The sequence below is a fragment of the Onthophagus taurus genome, chromosome 6 (genome assembly GCF_036711975.1).
Source record: "Onthophagus taurus isolate NC chromosome 6, IU_Otau_3.0, whole genome shotgun sequence".
NCBI classification, from domain to species: Eukaryota; Metazoa; Arthropoda; class Insecta; order Coleoptera; family Scarabaeidae; genus Onthophagus; species Onthophagus taurus.
The window spans coordinates 12,450,201-12,474,612 of NC_091971.1; the positions used below are offsets into that span (position 1 = coordinate 12,450,201).

Genomic DNA, 24,412 nt, shown 5'->3' on the forward strand with positions numbered 1-24,412 from the left:
AATTGCAAAATCCGAAGAAATTGTCGATTATTTCAAAAATTTATTTCTCAAAAACTAAAAGTGATTTTTCAAAACGGCGTTTTGCATTAAAAAGAGGATACTTTAATTAATAATTGGTGATATTTTCAAAAGGATTGTTCAAGAAACTAATTTTATAGCGAATTTTGTAAGTTATCGATGAAAATTGCAACATCGACAATTTTCTCAAAACTTCAAATATTGTTTTCTCAAAAACTAAAAGTTATTTTTCAAAACGTGTTGGTTCATTGGAAAGAGGACACTCTTATTAACACTTTGGGTAATTTTCAAACTCATATTCCAAGAAATGGATTTTATACGAATTTTTAAAACTTAATCGGCGAAAATTGCAAAATCCGAAGAAATTGTCGATTATTTCAAAAATTTATTTCTCAAAAACTAAAAGTGATTTTTCAAAACGGCGTTTTGCATTAAAAAGAGGATACTTTAATTAATAATTGGTGATATTTTCAAAAGGATTGTTCAAGAAACTAATTTTATAGCGAATTTTGTAAGTTATCGATGAAAATTGCAACATCGACAATTTTCTCAAAACTTCAAATATTGTTTTCTCAAAAGCTAGAAGTTATTTTACAAAACGGGTTGGTTCATTGGAAAGAGGAAACTTTTATTAATACTTTGGGAAATTTTTATACTCATATTCCAAGAAATGGATTTTATACGAATTTTTAAAACTTAATCAGCGAAAATTGCAATATTCGAAAAAATTTTCGATAATTTCAAACATTTATATCTCAAGAACTGAAAGTGATTTTTCAAAACGGCTTGTTGCATTAAAAAGAGGATACTTTAATTAATAATTGATGATATTTTCAAAAGGATCGTTCAAAAAACTAATTTTATAGCGAATTTTGCAAGTTATCGATGAAAACTGCAACATCGAAAATTTTCTCAAAACTTCAAATATTGTTTTCTCAAAAACTAAAAGTTATTTTTCAAAACAGGTTGGTTCATTGGAAAGAGGAAACTTTTATTAACACTTTGGGAAATTTTTATACTCATATTCCAAGAACTGGATTTTATACGAATTTTTAAAGCTTAATCGGAGAAAATTGTAAAATTTTAAAAAATTGTCGATCATTTCAAAAATGTATTTCTCAAGAACTGAAAGTGATTTTTCAAAACGGCTTTTTGCATTAAAAAGAGGATACTTTCATTAATAATTGGTGATATATACACAAAGATCCTTCAATAAATTAGTTTTATAGCGAATTTTGCAAGTTATCGATGAAAATTGAAACATCGAACATTTTCTCAAAACTTCAAATATTGTTTTCTCAAAAACTAAAAGTTATTTTTCAAAACTGGTAGGTTCATTGGAAAGAGGACACTTTTATTAACACTTTGGGTAATTTTCATACTCATATTCCAAGAACTGGATTTTATACGAATTTTTAAAACTTAATCGGCGAAAATTGCAAAATTCGAAAAAATTCTCAATCATTTCAAAAATTTATTTCTCAAGAAGTAAAAGAGATTTTTCAAAACGGCTTGTTGCATTAAAAAGAGGATACTTTAATTAATAATTGGTGATATTTCCACAAGGATCCTTCAAAAAATGAATTTTATAACGAATTTGGAAAGTTATCGATGAAAATTGCAACATCGAAAATTTTATCAAAACTTCAAATATTATTTTCTCAAAAACTAAAAGTTATTTTTCAAAACGGGTTGGTTCATTGGAAAGAGGACACTTTTATTAACACTTTGGGGAATTTTCATACTCCTATTCCAAGAACTGGATTTTATACGAATTTTTAAAACTTAATCGGCGAAACTTCCAAATTAGAAGAAATTGTCGATGATTTCAAAAATTTATTTCTCAAGATCTGAAAGTGATTTCTCAAAACGGCTTGCTGTATTAAAAAGAGGATACTTTAATTAATAATTGGTGATATTTCCACAAGGATCCTTCAAAAAATGAATTTTATAACGAATTTGGAAAGTTATCGATGAAAATTCCAACATCGAAAATTTTATCAAAACTTCAAACATTGTTTTCTCAAAAACTAAAAGTTATTTTGCAAAACGGGTTAGTTCATTGGAAAGAGGACACTTTTATTAACACTTTGGGAAATTTTCATACTCATATTCCAAGAACTGGATTTTATACGAATTTTTAAAACTTAATCGGCGAAAATTGCAAAATTCGAAAAAATTGTCGATTATTTCAAAAATTTTTTTCTCAAGAACTAAAAGTGATTTTTCAAAACGGCGTTTGGCATTAAAAAGAGGATACTTTAATTAGTAATTGGTGATATTTTCAAAAGGATCGTTCAAGAAACTAGTTTTATAGTGAATTTTGCAAGTTATCGATGAAAACTGCAACATCGAAAATTTTATCAAAACTTCAAATATTGTTTTCTCAAAAACTAAAAGTTATTTTTCAAAACGGGTTGGTTCATTGGAAAGAGGACACTTTTATTAACACCTTGGGTAATTTTCATACTCATATTCCAAGAACTGGATTTTATACGAATTTTTAAAACTTAATCGGCGAAAATTGCAAAATTCGAAAAAATTGTCCATTATTTCAGAAATTTTTTTCTCAAGAACTAAAAGTGATTTTTCAAAACGGCGTTTGGCATTAAAAAGAGGATACTTTAATTAGTAATTGGTGATATTTTCAAAAAGATCGTTCAAGAAACTAATTTTATAACGAATTTTGCAAGTTATCGATGAAAACTGCAACATCGAAAATTTTCTCAAAACTTCAAATATTGTTTTCTCAAAAACTAAAAGTTATTTTTCAAAACGGGTTGGTTCATTGGAAAGAGGACACTTTTATTAACACCTTGGGTAATTTTCATACTCATATTCCAAGAACTGGATTTTATACGAATTTTTAAAACTTAATCGGCGAAAATTGCAAAATTCGAAAAAATTGTCCATTATTTCAGAAATTTTTTTCTCAAGAACTAAAAGTGATTTTTCAAAACGGCGTTTGGCATTAAAAAGAGGATACTTTAATTAGTAATTGGTGATATTTTCAAAAAGATCGTTCAAGAAACTAATTTTATAACGAATTTTGCAAGTTATCGATGAAAACTGCAACATCGAAAATTTTCTCAAAACGTCAAACATTGTTTTCTCAAAAACTAAAAGTTATTTTTCAAAACGGGTTGGTTCACTGGAAAGAGGACACTTTTATTAACACTTTGGGAAATTTTCATACTCATATTCCAAGAACTGGATTTTATACGAATTTTTAAAACTTAATCGGCGAAAATTGCAAATATTCGAAAAAATTGCCAATCATTTCAAAAATTTATTTCTCAAGAAGTAAAAGAGATTTTTTAAATCGGCTTTTTGCATTAAAAAGAGGATACTTTCATTAATAATTGGTGATATTTCCACAAGGATCCTTCAATAAATTAATTTTATAGCGAATTTTGCAAGTTATCGATGAAAATTGCAACATCGAAAATTTTCTTAAAACTTCAAATATTGTTTTCTCAAAAACTAAAAGTTATTTTTCAAAACGGGTTGGTTCACTGGAAAGAGGACACTTTTATTAACACTTTGGGAAATTTTCATACTCATATTCCAAGAACTGAATTTTATACGAATTTTTAAAACTTAATCGGCGAAAATTGCAAAATTCGAAAAAATTGTCGATTATTTCAAAAATTTTTTTCTCAAGAACTAAAAGAGATTTTTCAAAACGGCGTTTTGCATTAAAAAGAGGATACTTTAATTAGTAATTGGTGATATTTTCAAAAGGATCGTTCAAGAAACTAATTTTATAGCGAATTTTGCAAGTTATCGATGAAAACTGCAACAGCGAAATTTTTCTCAAAACTTCAAATATTGTTTTCTCAAAAACTAAAAGTTATTTTTCAAAACGGGTTGGTTCATTGGAAAGAGGACACTTTTATTAACACTTTGGGTAATTTTCAAACTCATATTCCAAGAAATGGATTTTATACGAATTTTTAAAACTTAATCGGCGATAATTGCAAAATTTGAAAAAATTATCGATCGTTTCAAACATTTATTTCTCAAGAACTGAAAGTGATTTTTCAAAAAGAGTATACTTTAATTAATAATTGGTGATATTTTCACAAGGATCCTTCAAGAAATTAATTTTATAGCGAATTCATCTTAATAGACGTAGAGCTAAAACCGAATTTAAGTTCTAGGTCTAGAGTTAGTTAATAAAAATATAGAACTGTTACAAATACAAATTTTAGTATACAAAATATAAACGATTTTTGAATGTTGCCAACAACAACACACAGTTCGGCAAATTCAATTTCATATCGGTAACCAAGAAGAAGGAAGCACGAAAAAGAAACGAGGATGATTTAATAAGAAAAAAAGGTAACGGTATCGATTTTATACGTATTTTATGTAAATTTGATTTAAAAAAAAATAAAATTACCTTTTTCACTACTGATTTTACCCAAATTAAATTTGCAATGCGAAACAAAGGATCGCGATTTTTGAATTTCTCCATCAAAAGTTAAATGATAAGCGCCCCTCTACTTTAACACGATAAGAGTTTTGTGTATCAACACGATGCACGTGCCTCATTATCATATAACAGTTAATTTCAACGAAAATAAATTATGCAATTTAAGTTATTAATCTTATTAAGCTAATTATTAAAATAACTTACCGATCGGAGATGATTTTAGTTTGGAAAAATAATATTTCAGCCCAATTATATTTGATTCGAATGAAACCGGATTGTTTTAAAAAGCTTTATATACGAAAAGAACGTTATAACCGGATATCAGTCGCTCCCGACCTCACCGAAACTACTAACGTGAATGCGCAGCTTTTCCGCTACAGGTGTCTATAGGACTGAAAAGCTCTACTTTGACGCATGACCAGTTCAACTAATTAAAAAAATCTTTTCAAAAAGCTTTGTGAAGTTCTTTAAACGTCTTATTAAATCGCAAATTGCTCAAAATTACTTTAACGAGTAACAATTTTTTCTCCATCTTGTTATTGTTATCAAATCTGGTGATAACTCACCTCGATCGGTAAATTAGTGTTTCTTTTTTAACGTACGATGAAGATGTGGGAATAAAAACAGTGTTACCACAGCAATTTTCTTCTCAAATCTTTCGCCAAATCTGAAAATTAATTCAATTATATGCGAAACCTCGCGTGCGAACCTAAAGATTATAAGTTTCCGTTTTAAACCGGGAGCGAAAAGCAAAAAAAAATACTATTTCGTTTCGTTTTTCTGGACGTTTTCATTCCGTTGCACATGCAACGTTCGAGTGTACAGGGAATCGATAACGTTATAAGGTAGTTCTCCAGGAAGTGGGGCGCAAAGGTCTTTGATTCTGCTATACATATAATCCGTTGAGAACCCCACGTAAACTTAAATGCCCTTTAAAGAGGGCCCAATCATGTGCAAACGACGTTTCGGTACTATCGCTTACAGATCAATAGCCCACAACAATCAAAACCCTTTGTGCATACACAATTGTATACACATCACGTTGATTATACTACCAACAAGATTTGATTTATAATTAAATGTATTTATTTATAAAATAAATTAAATTCAAATTTAATTAGATATTACACCAGGAGATGGCACTACATAATAAATATTTCACAAAATTAATTTACAATATAGAATTATATACATAGAAAGTTGATTATACAACTAAACAAGATTTAATTCATAATTAAACATATTTATAAATAAATAATATATTTATAAAAATAAATTAAATTGAAATTTAATTATATATTACACCAATAGATGGCGCTACATAATAAACATTTCTCAAAATTAATTTATAAATAACATACAATTGTATACACAACGTTGGTTATACTACCAACAAGATTTAATTTATAATTAAATATATTTATAAATAAAGAATATATTTATAAAAAAAATTAACATTACATCAGGAAATGGTAATAAATATTTCACAAAATTAATTTACAATACATAATTGTATACATATAAAGTTGATTATACAACTAAACAAAATTTAATTTATAATTAAATATATTTATAAATAAATAATATATTTATAAAAATAAATTAAATTGAAATTTAATTACATATTACACCAATAGATGACGCTACATATTAAATATTTCTCAAAATTAATTTATAACATACAATTGTATACACAACGTTGGTTATACTACCAACAAGATTTAATTTATAATTAAATATATTTATAAATAAAGAATATATTTATAAAAAAACATTAAATTTAAATTTAATTAAATATTACATCAGGAGATGGCACTACTTAATAAACATTTCACAAAATTAATTTATAATAATATACAATTGTATACACATAAAGTTGATCATACTAATAAACAAAATTTAAATTATAATTAAATATATTTATAAATAAATAATATATGTATAAAAATAAATTAAATTGAAATTTAATTACATATTACACCAAAAGATGGCACTACATAATAAACATTTCTCAAAATTAATTTATAACATACAATTGTATACACAACGTTGGTTATACTACCAACAAGATTTAATTTATAATTAAATATATTTATAAATAAAGAATATATTTATAAAAAAAATTAACATTACATCAGGAAATGGTAATAAATATTTCACAAAATTAATTTACAATACATAATTGTATACATATAAAGTTGATTATACAACTAAACAAAATTTAATTTATAATTAAATATATTTATAAATAAATAATATATTTATAAAAATAAATTAAATTGAAATTTAATTACATATTACACCAATAGATGACGCTACATATTAAATATTTCTCAAAATTAATTTATAACATACAATTGTATACACAACGTTGGTTATACTACCAACAAGATTTAATTTATAATTAAATATATTTATAAATAAAGAATATATTTATAAAAAAACATTAAATTTAAATTTAATTAAATATTACATCAGGAGATGGCACTACTTAATAAACATTTCACAAAATTAATTTATAATAATATGCAATTGTATACACATAAAGTTGATCATACTAATAAACAAAATTTAAATTATAATTAAATATATTTATAAATAAATAATATATTTATAAAAATAAATTAAATTGAAATTTAATTACATATTACACCAAAAGATGGCACTACATAATAAACATTTCTCAAAATTAATTTATAACATACAATTGTATACACAACGTTGGTTATACTACCAACAAGATTTAATTTATAATTAAATATATTTATAAATAAAGAATATATTTATAAAAGAATTAAATTTAAATTTAATTAGATATGACATTAGGAGATGGTACTATTTAATAAAGATTTCGCAAAATTAATTTATAATATACAATTGTATACACATAAAGTTGATCATACAACTAAACAAAATTTAATTTATAATTAAATATATTATTTATAAAAATGAATTAAAATGGAAATTTAATTACATATTACACCAATAGATGGCACTGCATAATAAACATTTCTCAAAATTAATTTATAACATACAATTGTATACACAACGTTGGTTATACTACCAACAGGATTTAATTTATAATTAAATATATTTATAAATAAACAATATATTTATTAAAAAAAAATAAATTTAAATTTAATTAGATATTACATCAGGAGATGGCACTACATAATAAACATTTCCCAAAATTAATTTACAATATATTTATTATTACATTCATTTTTATTCATTATAAATTTATTAGATATAATTATTATTACAAAAATTACCACATATTAAATAATAAAACAAAAATAATCTAGTAATATTCTTTTTGTAACTAACTTCAAACAGTACCAACCGTACCCAACTTCACTTCTTTTACCCAAACCTGACGTAAGGTAAGTGCAACTTTCATCAAAATCAACGAAAAAAATCGTTTTTATACCCAAATTCCTCAAAAATACGTTTAAATATCATCAAAAACCTTAATATAAACCTCCCAAAAATAACTTTTCATTAAGAATTTTCAAAAAAACGGTTTCATTTTGTGGATGTTTGGTGATGAACGTTTTGTTATCATTTGAGGTTAGGATTAATTTTTCACGTTTATTTCAGCGATGGCAGACGACAAAAAACCGAAAGTAGAGAAAAAGGGCAAAGCCCCCGCTGGTGAACAATCGACGTTGAAAAAGAGGCCGTTGAAACGACACGGAAGGTTATACGCGAAGGCGATTTTTACTGGGTACAAACGTGGGCTTCGTAATCAACACGAAAATACGGCCCTTTTGAAGATTGAAGCCTGCGAGAAAAAGACCGACAGTTGGTTTTATGTTGGAAAGAAGTGCGTGTACGTTTATAAAGCGAAAAACAAGACTTGTATTCCTGGTAAACCAAAAAGTAAGAAAAGTAAGGTTAGGGCTATTTGGGGCAAAGTAACCAGACCCCATGGATGCACGGGGGCCGTTAGGGCGAAATTTAAGAGAAATTTGCCTGCTAAAGCTATGGGACATCGTATTAGAATTGTAAGTAACAATTTTAGATTTATTAATTTTAATTTATTTATTTTTAATGATGCTGTAAGACATTTGAAACCTGATTAATGATGTCAAATTTTATTACTGATTATATATAATTTATTTATTTAGCAACTTATGTGATGACTCCTTTTAAATTGTTTTTATTTGTTGCAGATGATGTATCCCTCATCGATTTAAAAAAAATATTCTTTGTAATATAAGTTAAATAAAAAGTTTTCAATAAAGTGTTTTTTTATTGATGAAATTTGTTTAATTACACTTATTTAAAAAGTAATAACCTAAAATTTTACAAAATTAAAAACAAAAATTTAAATTAAATGTAGTTTTATTTATTACTTAAACACCAATTCATTAATTATTATTAAATTATTTAACATATTTTTCCATAAATTTCCTATGAAAATCTGATCTTAACGAATCATTAATAAAAACATTACTCTTTTTTTCTGGTTCGGATCTTGCACAATTCTTAAAAACAACATCATCATCCCATCGCCTTTTTACTTTATGCTCTGATTTAGCAGAACCAGCTGAATAATGTGTCAATAAGGGGTTTCCACTTAAAATATTCTCCATTCGTATCCTTTCTTCTTCCTGTCGCCGTTCGATCTCTTTTTTAGCCTGTTCCATCGCCCTTTCTTTCTTAATTTTGTTTAACTCAGCCAAAAGAGCTTCAGTATCATCTTCATCACTCTCCGAAGAATCTGAATCTTCCTCAAGGGGATCATCCGCGTCTAAACTTGCCGCAGGAACTTGATCGAGTTTTAAACGTTTTGTTTGTTCTGAAGATGGTCTATTTCCTCTCGATCCGCGGGCTTCTCTTTCGCGTTCTTCGAGTTCTTTACGGAAATCGCGATTCCTTACTTCTTCAGTTGTACCTTGACCGTGTTCTCTAAACAAGTTAAATTTAATTAAGTGATTAAAACGAAAAAATTAATTCTAACCTATATTTTAGTTTGGTGTGTCCTGGAAGATCTCTACTTGAATATTGACGAGAAATTGCACTAAGATCTTTTTCATTTCGCCCTTGGCCACCTCTGGCAGGTTCGAACGTTGGTCTCGCAGCCGTAGTCATTATTTAAAACGCAAAAGTATGGAAAATGCGAAATAAACAACGGATTAAAATGACTAATCTGTCAATGTCAAAAAAAAAATTGTGGCGACATCTAAATGTATTAAGCGTAATTAATTAAAATATATGTAATGGTTTGGTATAATAAATATTTAATTTATTTAAATAAATGGTTGTTTGTCATTGATAGTTAAAATCATGGTAATTGTTACTAAATTAGGAATTATAATTTATAAATTAGACCAAGAAAACAAGATCTAACGTCATGCCTAACTTTTAAGTCGAATCAGTACCAAAAGATGGCGCTGAAGAACTGTGTTTAAATTTTTCATCAAATTCCTTAGTTATTTTTATTATCTAGATCTAGATTAATTGTTGACTTAACGATTGAGAACTGATTAAAGCTTTGCAAAATTGTTCAAAATCATTAAAATTGGGTTTGTAATCACTGACAACTCGTCTAAATAGTAAAGAACTCTCTTGCAACTGTTCAAAATCATGGAAATCTTCTTGTTAATCATTGCAACTTTGTCTAAATCATTAAAAACTGATTCACTGCAGTTCTAAGTTGTTGAGAAGTAGTGCAAAGAGGTTGAGAACTGATTAAAGCTGCAAAATTGTTCAAAATCATTAAAATCGAGTTTGTAATCATTGAAAACTTGTATAAATAGTAAAGAACTCTCTTGCAACTGTTCAAAATCATGGAAATCTTCTTGTTAATCATTGCAACTTTGTCTAAATCATTAAAAACTGATTCACTGCAGTTCTAAGTTGTTGATAAGTAGTGCAAAGAGGTTGAGAACTGATTAAAGCTTTGCAAAATTGCTCAAAATCATTAAAATTGGGTTTGTAATCATTGACAACTCGTCTAAATAGTAAAGAACTCTCTTGCAACTGTTCAAAATTGTTTAAAATCATGGATATCATCTTGTTAATCATTGCAAGTTTGTCTAAATCATTAAAAACTGATTCACTGCAGTTCTAAGTTGATCAGAAGTACTGTAAAGAGGTTGAGAACTGATTAAAGCTTTGCAAAATTGTTCAAAATCATTAAAATCATCAAGTTAACTGGTAAAATTAAAAAAAAAAACATGAATTGCAGTATACAAATTTATTGAAACATTACACTTTCTTGCTTTCAACTTAACTACTTTTTTTTTAAATTAAATATAATACCCACAGAGTATGGTGCTGTTGTTTAGCTCTTAATATAATCAGCTCCATAGCCCCAAACATCTCCATAATGGATCCTTCCTATCATTGGTGGGTTACAAGTTTGTTTCCATACGCGACAAATTTTTTTCTTAACGCTCCATCTTCCACGCGATATTTTCTCTTCATTGTAATATTATTTTTATACAGAGTTTGGCAAAATAGTTATCATCGTTATTAATAGATGCGTTTAAAGTTTACTTATATATCACTTATCACCACAACGTAAAGCGTCCATTGCACGGTCGTTTGTCCTAAGTTTCCCCTTCGAAATAACACAATAGTAACAAAAGAGATTTTAATAAGTTTGATTACGCGGTGTTATCACCAAATAAATAAATGAGAAAGTAGCTTGTTTTTTTTGTTTTGGTAACAACCGATTTTTTTTGATATGAAGCAATAAAATAATAATTATGGGATATTTTTTCTATTTAAACACTTAACTTGTATGCACTAATATGGCGAAAAAAATTACTAAATTGTTATTAAGGTGTGAAAAACGACAAACTAAATAAAACAATATAAACGAAATTCTTCGCGGAGAACCTTTGAAGAGAAATATAACAGTTACATAACATAATAAAAAAAAACAGACTAAATTTACTATTGATGCTTCATCAGTACATTTCGCATTTTTCATCACAAATCATTAAACTATGTAATAAATGTTATAATAAAAACTAGTAATTATTGAAACAAAGTAAACGATTTTTTCAGTGCTCTAAAGGGCGCGTTTTCTTATCATCGAAAAAGGGGAGAAGAACAAAACGATATTTACATCACTATTTAAATTATATTCAGTTTTTTTTTATGCCTCTGATGATTATTTTTGCACCATCATATCGGTAGGAGTAGATAATTTACACTAGTTTTAATTGTTTTTTTAAATTCATTCTGTTTCTTTTTTTAACTCTTCAATACCGACCTTTTTACGATAAATAAAATGAATGCTGCCCTTCCGATGCCGCCAGGCGCAGCTTTTCGCGCATCACCTCTATACTCGAATAATCTGGCAATTTTAAATAATTTACACACGTCATCACTGATGGTAGAAAATCATCTGGATTCATATTTGGTTCCAAAGTTTTTCTCACAACCGTTAAAGGGGGCGATAACGATTTAAAACCTTAATTAAAAAAAAAAAAATTAAAATCAAGATTGGAATGTATTAACTTTCTTACCTCCAACTGGTAAACGAGGACTTCCAGTAAGGAATTGAACAAACATCCTTTGTTCTTCACGATCGTACGAGCTTAAAATTTCAAACAAAAACCCAATTGCACGCGAATCAGCGTTATATCCATGATCCGGCCGACAACACTCCATCAGAGTTTTCACGTCCCATCCGGTGACAGTATCACGGGGACTTCCACAAAAAACTGCTTCCAGCTCTTCCGGTTGGAACATGCGCAAGTTTTGTAGCGGAAACACCGATTCGAATCCTTCTCGCAATGATTCCATTTGACGTTGGACGCCTTCGTATAAATACCAGTGGGATACAAGGCTCACGTATTGATGTAAGTTATGTATTGTTACTGGGGTTGATTTTCCGTTGCGCATCAACTCTATATTATGACCAGGTAATACAAAATCAATACTTAAATCAGCTATTGAACAACCATCAAAGTCCAGTGCTTCAATCTAAAAAAATATAAATATAATTATAATAAAAGTTAAAAACGAATAACACATTAATTTAAATATTTTTATTTAAAAAGCTTAGTTAAGCAGCTTCCTTCTTAACTAAGTATTTGATAATTAGAGATCTTTAACCCTTTCAGGACCAACTGTTTTGGTTCCAAAATTCTTTGAAAAATTCTTCGTGTGATGCAAAATAATCAAATTTTACAGTTAGAACGTCAGTTGGTAGTAAAAATTGAGGTTGACCTGTCATTAAGAATGTCAAATTGTAAGAAAATTGTAATTTAATCTTCAATATGTCATTCAAATGTCAGTTTTGACGTTAAAATTTTCTTGTGATGCAAAATGATCGAATTTTACAGTTAGAACGTCAATTGGTAGCAAAAATTGAGGTTGATCTGTCATTAAAAATGTCAAATTGTCAATTTTATCTTTAAGTTATCATTTAGATGTTACTTTTGGCATTAAAATATTCGTGTGATGCAAAATAATCAAATTTGACAGTTAGAACGTCAACTGGTAGCAAAAATAGAGGTTAACCTGTCATTAAGAATGTTAAATTGTAAGCAAATTGTAATTTAATCTTCAATATGTCACTCAAATGTCAGTTTTGGCGTTAAAATTTTCTTGTGATGCAAAATGATCGAATTTTACAGTTAGAACGTCAATTGGTAGCAAAAATTGAGGTTGACCTGTCATTAAAAATGTCAAACTGTCAATTTTATCTTTAAGTTATCATTTAGATGTTACTTTTGACATTAAAATCTTCGTGTGATGCAAAATAATCAAATTTTACAGTTAGAACGTCAACTGGTAGCAAAAATAGAGGTTAACCTGTCATTAAGAATGTTAAATTGTAAGCAAATTGTAATTTAATCTTCAATATGTCACTCAAATGTCAGTTTTGACGTTAAAATTTTCTTGTGATGCAAAATGATCGAATTTTACAGTTAGAACGTCAATTGGTAGCAAAAATTGAGGTTGACCTGTCATTAAAAATGTCAAACTGTCAATTTTATCTTTAAGTTATCATTTAGATGTTACTTTTGACATTAAAATCTTCGTGTGATGCAAAATAATCAAATTTTACAGTTAGAACGTCAACTGGTAGCAAAAATTGAGGTTGACATGTCATTTAGAATGTCAAACTGCAAGAAAATTGTAAATTTAATCTTTAAGATGTCACTCAAATGACACTTTTGATATTAAAATCTTCTTGTGACGCAAAATGATCAAATTTGATAGTTACAATGTTAATTGGTAGCAGAAAATAAGCTAAATATGTCATTTAGAATATCAAATTGTCAATTTTGTCTTTAAGCTATCATTTAGATGTTACTTTTGGCATTAAAATCTTCGTGTGATGCAAAATAATCAAATTTTATAGTTAGAACGTAAATTGATAACAAAAATTGAGGTTAACCTATCATTAAGAATGTCAAATTGTAAGAAAATTGTAATTTAATCATCAATATGTCATTCACAAGTCAGTTTTGACGTTAAAATTTTCTTGTGATGCAAAATGATCGAATTTTTTAGTTAGAACGTCAATTGATAGCAAAAGTTGAGGTTGACCTGTCATTAAAAATGTCAAACTGTCACTTTTATCTTTAAGTTATCATTTAGATGTTACTTTTGACATTAAAATCTTCGTGTGATGCAAAATAATCAAATTTTACAGTTAGAACGTAAACTGGTAGCAAAAATTGAGGTTGACATGTCATTTAGAATGTCAAACTGCAAGAAAATTGTAAATTTAATCTTTAAGATGTCACTCAAATGACACTTTTGATATTAAAATCTTCTTGTGACGCAACATGATCAAATTTGATAGTTACAATGTTAATTGGTAGCAGAAAATAAGCTAAATATGTCATTTAGAATATCAAACTGTCAATTTTGTCTTTAAGCTATCATTTAGATGTTACTTTTGGCATTAAAATCTTCGTGTGAAGCAAAATAATCAAATTTTACAGTTAGAACGTCAATTGGTAGCAAAAATTGAGGTTGACCTGTCATTAAGAATGTCAAATTGTAAGTAAATTGTAATTTAATCTTCAATATGTCATTCAAATGTCAGTTTCGACGTTAAAATTTTCTTGTGATGCAAAATGATCGAAGTTTACAGTTAGAACGACAATTGGTAGCAAAAATTGAGGTTGACTTGTCATTAAAAATGTCAAACTGTCAATTGTATCTTTAAGTTATCGTTTAGATGTTACTTTTGGCATTAAAATCTTCGTGTGATGCAAAATAATCAAATTTTACAGTTAGAACGTCAATTAGTAGCAAAAATTGAGGTTGACCTGTCATTAAGAATGTCAAATTGTAAGTAAATTGCAATTTAATCTTCAATATGTCATTCAAATGTCAGTTTTGACGTTAAAATTTTCTTGTGATGCAAAATGATCGAATTTTACAGTTAGAACGTCAATTGGTAGCAAAAATTGAGGTTGACCTGTCATTAAAAATGTCAAGCTGTCAATTTTATCTTTAAGTTATCATTTAGATGTTACTTTTGGCATTAAAATCTTCGTGTGATGTAAAATAATCAAATTATACAGTTAGAACGTGAATTGGTAGCAAAAATTGAGATTGACATGTCATTTAGAATGAAAAAACTGCAAGAAAATTGTAAATTTAATCTTTAAGATGTCATTCAAATGACACTTTTGATATTAAAATCTTCTTGTGACGCAACATGATCAAATTTGATAGTTACAATGTTAATTGGTAGCAGAAAATAAGCTAAATATGTCTTTTAGAATATCAAACTGTCAATTTTGTCTTTAAGCTATCATTTAGATGTTGCTTTTGGCATTAAAATCTTCGTGTGATGCAAAATAATCAAATTTTACAGTTAGAACGTCAATTAGTAGCAAAAATTGAGGTTGACCTGTCATTAAGAATGTCAAATTGTAAGAAAATTGTAATTTAATCTTCAATATGTCATTCAAATGTCAGTTTTGACGTTAAAATTTTCTTGTGATGCAAAATGATCGAATTTTTTAGTTAGAACGTTAATTGATAGCAAAAGTTGAGGTTGACCTGTCATTAAAAATGTCAATTTTATCCTTAAGTTATCATTTAGATGTTACGTTTGGCATTAAAATCTTCGTGTGATGCAAAATAATCAAATTTTACAGTTAGAACGTCAACTGGTAGCAAAAATTGAGGTTGACATGTCATTTAGAATGTTAAACTGCAAGAAAATTGTAAATTTAATCTTTAAGATGTCACTCAAATGACACTTTTGATATTAAAATCTTCTTGTGACGCAAAATGATCAAATTTGATAGTTACAATGTCAATTGGTAGCAGAAAATAAGCTAAATATGTCATTTAGAATATCAAACTGTCAATTTTGTCTTTAAGCTATCATTTAGATGTTACTTTTGGCATTAAAATCTTCGTGTGATGCAAAATACTCAAATTTTACAGTTAGAACGTCAATTGGTAGCAAAAATTGAGGTTGACCTATCATTAAGAATGTCAAATTGCAAGAAAATTGTAATTTAATCTTCAATATGTCATTCAAATGTCAGTTTTGACGTTAAAATTTTCTTGTGATGCAAAATGATCGAATTTTACAGTTAGAACGTCAATTGGTAGCAAAAATTGAGGTTGACTTGTCATTAAAAATGTCAAACTGTCAATTTTATCTTTAAGTTACCGTTTAGATGTTACTTTTGGCATTGAAATCTTCGTGTGATGCAAAATAATGAAATTTTGCAGTTAGAACGTCAACTGGTAGCAAAAATTGAGGTTGACATGTCATTTAGAATGTTAAACTGCAAGAAAATTGTAAATTTAATCTTTAAGATGTCACTCAAATGACACTTTTGATATTAAAATCTTCTTGTGACGCAAAATGATCAAATTTGATAGTTACAATGTCAATTGGTAGCAGAAAATAAGCTAAATATGTCATTTAGAATATCAAACTGTCAATTTTGTCTTTAAGCTATCATTTAGATGTTACTTTTGGCATTAAAATCTTCGTGTGATGCAAAATACTCAAATTTTACAGTTAGAACGTCAATTGGTAGCAAAAATTGAGGTTGACCTATCATTAAGAATGTCAAATTGCAAGAAAATTGTAATTTAATCTTCAATATGTCATTCAAATGTCAGTTTTGACGTTAAAATTTTCTTGTGATGCAAAATGATCGAATTTTACAGTTAGAACGTCAATTGGTAGCAAAAATTGAGGTTGACTTGTCATTAAAAATGTCAAACTGTCAATTTTATCTTTAAGTTACCGTTTAGATGTTACTTTTGGCATTGAAATCTTCGTGTGATGCAAAATAATGAAATTTTGCAGTTAGAACGTCAATTGGTAGCAAAAAAGATGGTCTGCAAATTTTCAAACCCTCACTTCATTTGGTTATTCACTAAGTCACACTAGGTATTCATGGCATACTAGGTTAATATCAAAATATATATATTTTTTTCTATGATGCAAAATTAACAGGCTAGTCCAGGCAGACTGTTTACGTCATCTCTTAGATGACATGCAACTATTGGAGTGTTAAAAGACCAACATACAAGATACAAAAAATTTCAAGTAGTTTCGCACATTTCAAATGCGAAGCAATATCAAGATGCACCAAAGCACATAAGTGACCTCTGGTTAGAAGGACTATTTAATATTCCCGTGGCTACGCAATATCGGCCAGGTCATCCTCGAAAATCGTTTGGGAAATTCAATGAAACGAGTAACAGAAGGAAAACAGAATTGCTTCGTTCCACTTTAGAAGACGAAATTATTGTTCAAGCAGCACAAGTTGTAAATTGAGTAAATCTGGACCAACCCAACACGAGCAACAAAATACATCGGCAATGCACAGGATACTAATTCACGCAGTCATAATAAAAACTGCATTACAACCTATTAGTCAACTATCTGAGGAGGCAGCACAGGCGTGTATTAAGCGTTTTCGCCAAGACTTTAGAGGTATATTCAAGGGACTCTTCTTGAACTCAGATCCTTTGCTCAGTAGTATGAGGACTTAAAAAAAATTTACTTGATTTCTTTCTGAACCTATAAATATACTTCAGCAAAGGCAGCCCAACCTAGTACCAATGACACGTTTAACTCCCAGGAAGGTTTCCTGTAAAGTCATAACACCAGTAGATCTATCAAGAACATTTGAAAGCCATCAAGGTCTACAATAAGGAGATGGGCTGTCATGTCTGCCTTTTAACTTCGCCCCGGAGGCAGAAAAGATGGGTTTAAGACAAATTTTACCAAGACCAAGTAGATGGTGGCAAAGGCCGGTAGTGGAAATGATCATACCGGAACATTCGGAAGTTGGGGATGACAAGATAGAAACGGTTGGCAGTTTCATATACTTGGGATCCCTGATGAATAATACAAATTCTGTCATTAAGGAAATAGAAAAGAGGATAATCCAATGCTTCCAGGGACTTAAAACGCTTCACATCTGAGCTACCAAGAAAATGTAATTAGTCCTATGCAAGACCTTAATATGTCCAATAGTCAGAAACATGGATCTTAGTACAGAAAGATCAAGAGGTAGTAGAGAGAGTCGAGAAGAAAGTGCTTAGAAGAATACAGCCTGTTTCAGAATAAGCGCCTTATTTTTTTTAGCCAGACTATGGGTACTACTTTCAAAATATTTGACAGTAATATGTTTTAGGACATTCTCTACACGATGGTGATACCAGATTGTCAATTGGACGAATTATTTCAAAATGGCGACTTTCAACTTTTTTTTTAAATGGAATGCCATAATTTTTTTTTATTATTAATATTTAAAAACATTCTTTTTACGATAGTATTTCTTCAATAACATCGAGTGTAAAACATTCATGAGCTACTAGATTAAAATGTTAGTTTGCTATTTGATGGGGAAAGAAATGAATTTTTAAGAACTGCCAAGTATTTTGATAGTAACTCTGAAACAGGCTGTATATGGCACTATTAATGACAGCTATGTCTGGTGACTTCGAGTTATATCTTTTATATTGTAAGTCAAAGATAGTTAAATTTATCAAAGTGCAAAGGTTGTGATGGGTTGGCCGTGTAGTCAGATTGGAGATAAAAAGTACCACAAGAATTATCTTTGATCTCCATGGACTTGTGAATAAAAGATCGATCAGGAGGTCAAAAAGACGATTTGTGAAAGATCCCAACGAGCTGTAGAACCAAGCATGATGACGTAGATACGTCTTGTATTGGCTCAACTGGCCAAAGAACAAACCCGGCTGTAGACTACAAAAGAGCCACTTAAAACAGATAACATAGATGGACTAAAAGGTAACTTTGTGCTGGTAAGAATTTCCAGGACACAGGTGAAGAATATGATAACTCCAGAAAACCAAAGACGTTTTATACTTCAGAACTTTCATCTAAAGCCGCTGTCAGGTTTCCATACGCCTCTAAAATACGAAAGGTTTTCCGAAAGGTTCGCCTAACATTTACACATATTAATATTTTATACTGACATAAAAGAACAAGACCTTGGAACAATACTAAGGTTCATCATGGATCTAGATTTGTCCTAAACCGATTTTTCATTCATTTGAGGTAGAAAAATAGCAGTAGCCATGTGTAACCATGGCAACCAGTATTAGATATTTTATTAAAGGTGGCTACACACGTAACTGCAAACTTGACAAGTATGCCTTACCGTTTGTAGGATAATTTTGCACAAACATTTTGCTTGTGCAATCCGAATGATGGATTGAATTTTACATGCTTGTACAAAAAGATTGATCATGCATGCTTGTCAAGTTTGCAGTTACGTGTGTAGCCACCTTTAAAATTCAATCCATCATCAAGCGCTAAAGCATACTTGTACAAAAAGATTGATCATGCATACTTGCCAAGTTTGCAGTTACGTGTGTAGCCAGCTTTAGACAATGATTAAATTTTGATATCTGAAACAGTTGGTTGCCATGGTTACCCATAGCTACTGCTTTTTTTCTATCTCAAATGAATGGAAAATTATGCAACTTTAAGATAATTTTTCTCGAACATTTTCTTATGTAACCAATATTAATATTGACTGTACTAGATTCAGAAAAAGTCCTCTTTCATATTCCGAGATAGAAATGGGGCATTCATTGCTATTTGAAAAAAATATTGATGACGTCATTACTCGTTTAAAAATAGCGGAAATTTTTTTAAATTTATACCAAAGAATTGCAAAAGATTTAAATCTTTAGACCCGTCTCAGAGATTTTTCCATGAATTGTTACGAATTTATCCGTTACTTTTGGAAAACCCTGTATTGGTCCTTAAAGGTTAACATTGTGGTTAAAAATTAATTTATGTTATAATATTATTTAATGAACAAAAAATATATTATTTTACCATAGAATTTCTTTCTGAAGTTCCCAATTCCGCATCACTAAGTATCCCATCACGTTTCCTAACGACTTCTTGCATTTTCCTCAGATTTTTATAAATTTCCGGTGCGATATGTGCCAAATCCGATAACGAAAGACAATGTTCATGATTTAATAACCATTTGTAAAATATTAAGGAAAACGGCAAATCCAACTAAATAAGAAAAAAAATTTTTAAATAATTTCATTTAAAAATAAATAAGAAAAGCATTTTACCATTCTCGAATCCATAACCGCTTTCGCCATAAATTTTCCTACAAAACGAAATTTGGATCGAACCTTGGTTAAATGAGCGACTTTTGCCCCTTTTTGAACTGGAGCCGGAAATAACCCGGTGTTATTATAAACGTATTCCTCTGAAGCACCCGGAGCGTGCCACAATTCCAAATCGACGCGTTGTAATTCTTTTGAAACTAAAGCGTAAAATTCTAAAGTCGGTCCCAATCCGGTCCCCACTTCGTTTTCGTATTGTATTTCTAACAAAGCTTTCGATGAGGCGAGATCTTGCATCACATACTCAGCTTGTTTAAGAATATCTTCGCGAGAAATGGTCCTCTTCCTACGATCCAGCCGTGGTGTGACCCTTTCCTGAGAATCGCTACTCGTTAATTCCGGTGCCATATCAAGCAGTCTTTGTAATGCTCTGTCTCTGTCGAAAGACGTGGCGTAAAATAGTAATTGTCTGGTTTCAAACGGAAATAGGAACGGACAAACGGACGCTATTTGTTGTAACCAATTCGGTAAATTACCCGTCATTATAACGAGGGGGTCTTGAAGTTGTCTGCTCGCTTTAGCGGCAATTTTAACATTAAGAAAATCGGAAGTTGGCAAAATCGGCTTGTATTCAATCGACGGATAAAGACTATTCCAATGAAGATTCAAAGCGTGTAATATTCTAAGGAGACATAAAACTTCGAGAGAAGCATCTTGGATTGTTACCGACTCCGGTAAAGAAGTGGTCAAAAACGGAACTAATGGTGATTGCGCTGCTGGAACTATTCCTTCGTTCCATAATTCATCACCTTTCTTCCTCGACGCGTTTTTACCACTCGATCCTTTTCCTTTCCGACTCGAATGCGACGACGACGAACTTCCGGCGCTAACTTTACTGGAACTTGCTGGTTCTTCCTTTAAAGGTCGATAATAAATCGTGTGCGTTTGAACCCAAACGCCGGCATTACCCAGCGGCGTTTCGTTATCAGTATCAGTTTCACTTTGATCATTTCCGTTATTACTAAATTGTCTAACCGCTTGATAAACCGTCATACTATAAGGTAACACATTATTTCCAATTAAAAATTGTAATTTATGTTTTGATCCCGCTTGTGAAATAGCAACGGCAGCTAAAGAATCGTCGATATCATCATCACCACTATCTATATCATCAGAATCTGCACTATCACGATCACGTACTCTTCCATAACCTCGAACAACCAAATACCTTTCAATTGCTTGTACAAGTGCTAATGGATCTATTTTAACCGTACCACCTTTCCATTGCTTTAAATTCGTACATTCCGGATGTCTTTGTAAGTTACATTTTAATTGATGGGTATTAAAGAATTTTAAAGCGCTAGTTCCGCCTCTACCGGCACCGGAATTCGCTGGCAAATCGTGTACTTTAACCGGAAATTGTTCCAATTGCGATATACATCCATTCAATTTAATAACTAAAGCACCCATCCATTCAGATTTAATCTCAGTCAGTTCGGTTGAGTTGCTTTCGGTTGGACAACCGGCAAAAACGTGCATGAAAATACGTAAACGTTGATCGCGATCAACGCAACCTTCAGTCGCGGCTAAATAATTTAAAAGGGCTTTTATCAAACCAGAATGATTCACTTCAAATGGGGATATATCGGAATCTATTAGAATTTCTTTCAATTCGTTTAAAGCTATACCGCAATCTTCACGTGATAATTTTTGTATTGATGATGTTAATCTTGATAGTACGTTAAGTGCTGGATGTTGAGTTCCAGATACTTCGTTGCCTGAGTATGTTTCTAAAAACTTCACAGCCTAAAGAAAGAAATTTTTTTAGAATATAAGTATATTTTATTAAAAAATTAATATAATGTGCAGTAAAACCGTGATATAACGGATTAATATTGGGAATGTTGTCTCTGTTATATGAAAAATGTTTAATTTGCATTTTAAACTGTTTGAATGAATAATTTTAATGGGCACAAATTCGAATAGCTATCCACACCGTTACGTTCTTTATTAGTTAATTCAATAAAAATATTTAACAATCTAGCTCTGAATAACAACTAACACTGGCATTAGAACTAACACTAGACCTAGAACTAGAAACATTCGGGTTTAGCCATACGTCTCTTAAGACGGCTAAACCCGCATGTTGCTAGTTCTAGGTGTAGTGTTAGTTCGACTTTTAGTTCAATAAAAATATACAACAATCTAGCACTTAATTACCATTAAAACTAGAACTACCACTAGACCTAGAACTAGAAACATTCTAGAAACTTTCTAGTTTTAGTTCAATAAAAATATGCAAGATAGTGTTATCTAGTGCTAACTAGCGCTACTTAGCACTGTCACTATAGCTAACACTGGACCCAGAAAGGTTTCATACCTAAAGGTGGTAGGCGTTCAAACGCCAACCCCAAGGTACACAGACCAATTAGCCTAACTTCATTTCTCCTCAAAGGGATGGAAAAGGTAATCGATCAATACCTTAGAAATGGAGTGCTTGTCACTAATGCACTCCACCCTACCCAACATCCTTACCAGAAAGCAAAATTAACAATTCCTGCTCTCCATGCTTTGACTAGCACTTTAGAGGAGGCAATTGCAACCAAAGCCATAGCCCTATGTGCTTTCATAGACATAGAGGGTGCTTTTGATAACACCTAAACGTAAAAGATATACATCCGTCGACAATCAAATGGTGTATAGCCATGTTGAAAAGTCGGCAGATCACAGCCAGTCTGGGATGCGAGTCGTTGACTATAAAGACGCTAAGAGGAAGTCCCCAAGGGGGAGTGCTATCACCTCTACTATGGTGCCTGGTAGTTGATGACTTGATGAACACCCTAACAAAAAAATGGATTCAAGATTCAGGGGTATGCTGATGACCTGGTAATCACAATTCGAGGTAAATATGATACAATCATAACTCAACTAATGCAGAAAGCCCTACTACTCACCAATACTTGGTGTAGAAGCAATGGACTCAGCATCAATCCAAATAAAATCGGAGAAGGAAGCTACAAATAAAAGCACCCTCCATTGAAGGCAGAACTATTAACCTCAAAACAGAAATTAAATACCTAGAGGTAATACTAGACAGTAAATTAAACTGGAACTCACACTTAGACAAGGTGAGGAAACAGGATATCATAGCAAACCAGATCTGCCGCAGGCTCGTAGGAAGGAACTGGGGTCTCAAACCACGAATGGCTCATTGGGCCTACGTAACAATAATCAGACCCATGGTCGCCTACGCCTCATTGGTTTGGTGGCCAAAAACAAATCATAAAACAGCACAACAACAGCTGGCACAAATCCAGCGATTAGCATGTCTCAATATAACGGGTGCAATGAGATCTTGTTAGACGGCTGCTTTGGAAGCCCTATTCGGTCTCATTACTCCATTTATATAAAGAATGTCCCGTTAAGGATACGGAGCGGCTGTATCTCGACAACGGTAAGGCCTATAGGTTTGGAAAAAAATCCTTATAAGCAAAGTGGGCAAGTGAAATAGCTAGAAATTATTTTGAAGTTCGTAATTCGTTCGCTAGGGGGCGTAACTGCCATAGAAACATAAAAATCCCGCTATCTCAGAAAGTTAGACGATGAACTATAACTTTGACAACATCATTTAGTAGCTTGGATAATACCGCATCGCTTTTGTTTTGCGATATTTCTCATATCTGTCATAATAAGGGAGGGGGACGCCAATGCGTTTTGAAATGTTTACATTTTAATATCTCCTGAACCATTCAACCGATTTGAATATTTGGTCTTGTTTGAAAGAGCATTTCATGGTCTTTTAAAAGATACTTTTAGTAAGACCGCTTGGTTTAAAACAAATAAGCTAGAGGGCGTTATCTGCAGTGGTTACATATTTTTGTGATTTTTGAAAAAAAGTTAAATGGAACGGTACTATTTACTTCACAGACCATTAATCACCATAAAATTTGCTAAATATTAGTGAAAACCGCATCTCGATATATCTCCATCCATTCTCGAATTATAAAAGAAAATGTTAAAAATTCATATATCTTAATCGGATCAAGTTACCTTAGGAAACAAATAAGAGAGCACAAAAATTTTATTACCTAGACTCTTCCTTCACACTTTATCCAAGCTTAGAACTGCTTCAAAACTACTTTTGAGGCGTGTTGAAAAGCCAACGGTTCAATGAAACATCAACAATGATAATAAAACAAAATAAACCAAAACACTTAGAGTAACTTAAATTTTTGGCAACAATAATTCACTAATGTGCGAAATGCCTTCCATAAACCTCGATGCATTTATTTAATCTAGTTTCGACAAAAAAAAAAGCGCTGCTTAAGTCTCGGCCCTGGATATGTTTCTACTGGTATTTAGTGTTTTGTCATATTTTCCCTGGTTATTGGCTTTTCTTGGAAAGTCGGGTAGTTTAGT

At 30.4% G+C, this 24,412-nt stretch overlaps 4 protein-coding genes across 7 annotated transcripts in view; 1 reads left to right on the forward strand and 3 right to left on the reverse strand.

Moving 5' to 3' along the window:
• Positions 1-4,816, reverse strand: part of LOC111424281 (adenylate cyclase type 5) — a 119,387-nt gene extending 114,571 nt beyond the window's left edge. The window contains exon 1 of the mRNA XM_023057777.2: positions 4,661-4,816. The gene's annotated coding sequence lies outside the window, so the exon portion shown is untranslated. The remainder of the gene's footprint in view (positions 1-4,660) is intronic.
• A 2,977-nt stretch (positions 4,817-7,793) lies between these two features.
• LOC111424293 (ribosomal protein L35A) lies at positions 7,794-8,722 on the forward strand. Of its 2 annotated transcripts, none has more exons than XM_023057793.2 (3): positions 7,794-7,839; positions 8,057-8,463; positions 8,632-8,722. In XM_023057793.2, exons 2-3 carry the CDS (start codon positions 8,059-8,061, stop codon positions 8,653-8,655), a joined length of 429 nt encoding a protein of 142 aa, XP_022913561.1. In that variant the 5' UTR covers positions 7,794-7,839; positions 8,057-8,058; the 3' UTR covers positions 8,656-8,722. The 2 variants fall into 2 exon arrangements, with proteins under 2 accessions (XP_022913561.1, XP_022913560.1); XM_023057792.2 differs by lacking the exon at positions 7,794-7,839 and adding an exon at positions 7,982-7,999.
• A 63-nt stretch (positions 8,723-8,785) lies between these two features.
• On the reverse strand, positions 8,786-9,637 carry LOC111424296 (spliceosome-associated protein CWC15). The gene is made up of 2 exons (XM_023057795.2): positions 9,423-9,637; positions 8,786-9,370 (listed from the first exon to the last, which is right to left on the reverse strand). Exons 1-2 carry the CDS (start codon positions 9,551-9,553, stop codon positions 8,845-8,847), a joined length of 657 nt encoding a protein of 218 aa, XP_022913563.1. The 5' UTR covers positions 9,554-9,637; the 3' UTR covers positions 8,786-8,844.
• A 1,009-nt stretch (positions 9,638-10,646) lies between these two features.
• The window catches only part of LOC111424353 (E3 ubiquitin-protein ligase ctrip), a 29,212-nt gene continuing 15,446 nt past the window's right edge, over positions 10,647-24,412 (reverse strand). For all 3 annotated transcript variants that reach the window (XM_023057857.2, XM_023057856.2, XM_023057858.2), the window contains 4 exons: positions 19,997-21,799; positions 19,746-19,934; positions 11,944-12,403; positions 10,647-11,888 (listed from right to left, as the gene is read on the reverse strand). In XM_023057857.2, coding sequence (XP_022913625.2) covers positions 11,692-11,888; positions 11,944-12,403; positions 19,746-19,934; positions 19,997-21,799 — 2,649 coding nt within the window. In that variant the 3' untranslated portion in view covers positions 10,647-11,691. The remainder of the gene's footprint in view (positions 11,889-11,943; positions 12,404-19,745; positions 19,935-19,996; positions 21,800-24,412) is intronic.

Coding starts and splice junctions, on each gene's coding strand:
- LOC111424293 (XM_023057792.2), top strand. Junction 8,464..8,631: donor TGGGACATCGTATTAGAATT/GTAAGTAACAAT, acceptor TATTTGTTGCAG/ATGATGTATCCCTCATCGAT.
- LOC111424296 (XM_023057795.2), bottom strand. CDS start 9,553: ATGACTACGGCTGCGAGACCAACGTTCGAACCTGCCAGAGGTGGCCAA. Junction 9,371..9,422: donor CACACCAAACTAAAATATAG/GTTAGAATTAAT, acceptor TAACTTGTTTAG/AGAACACGGTCAAGGTACAA.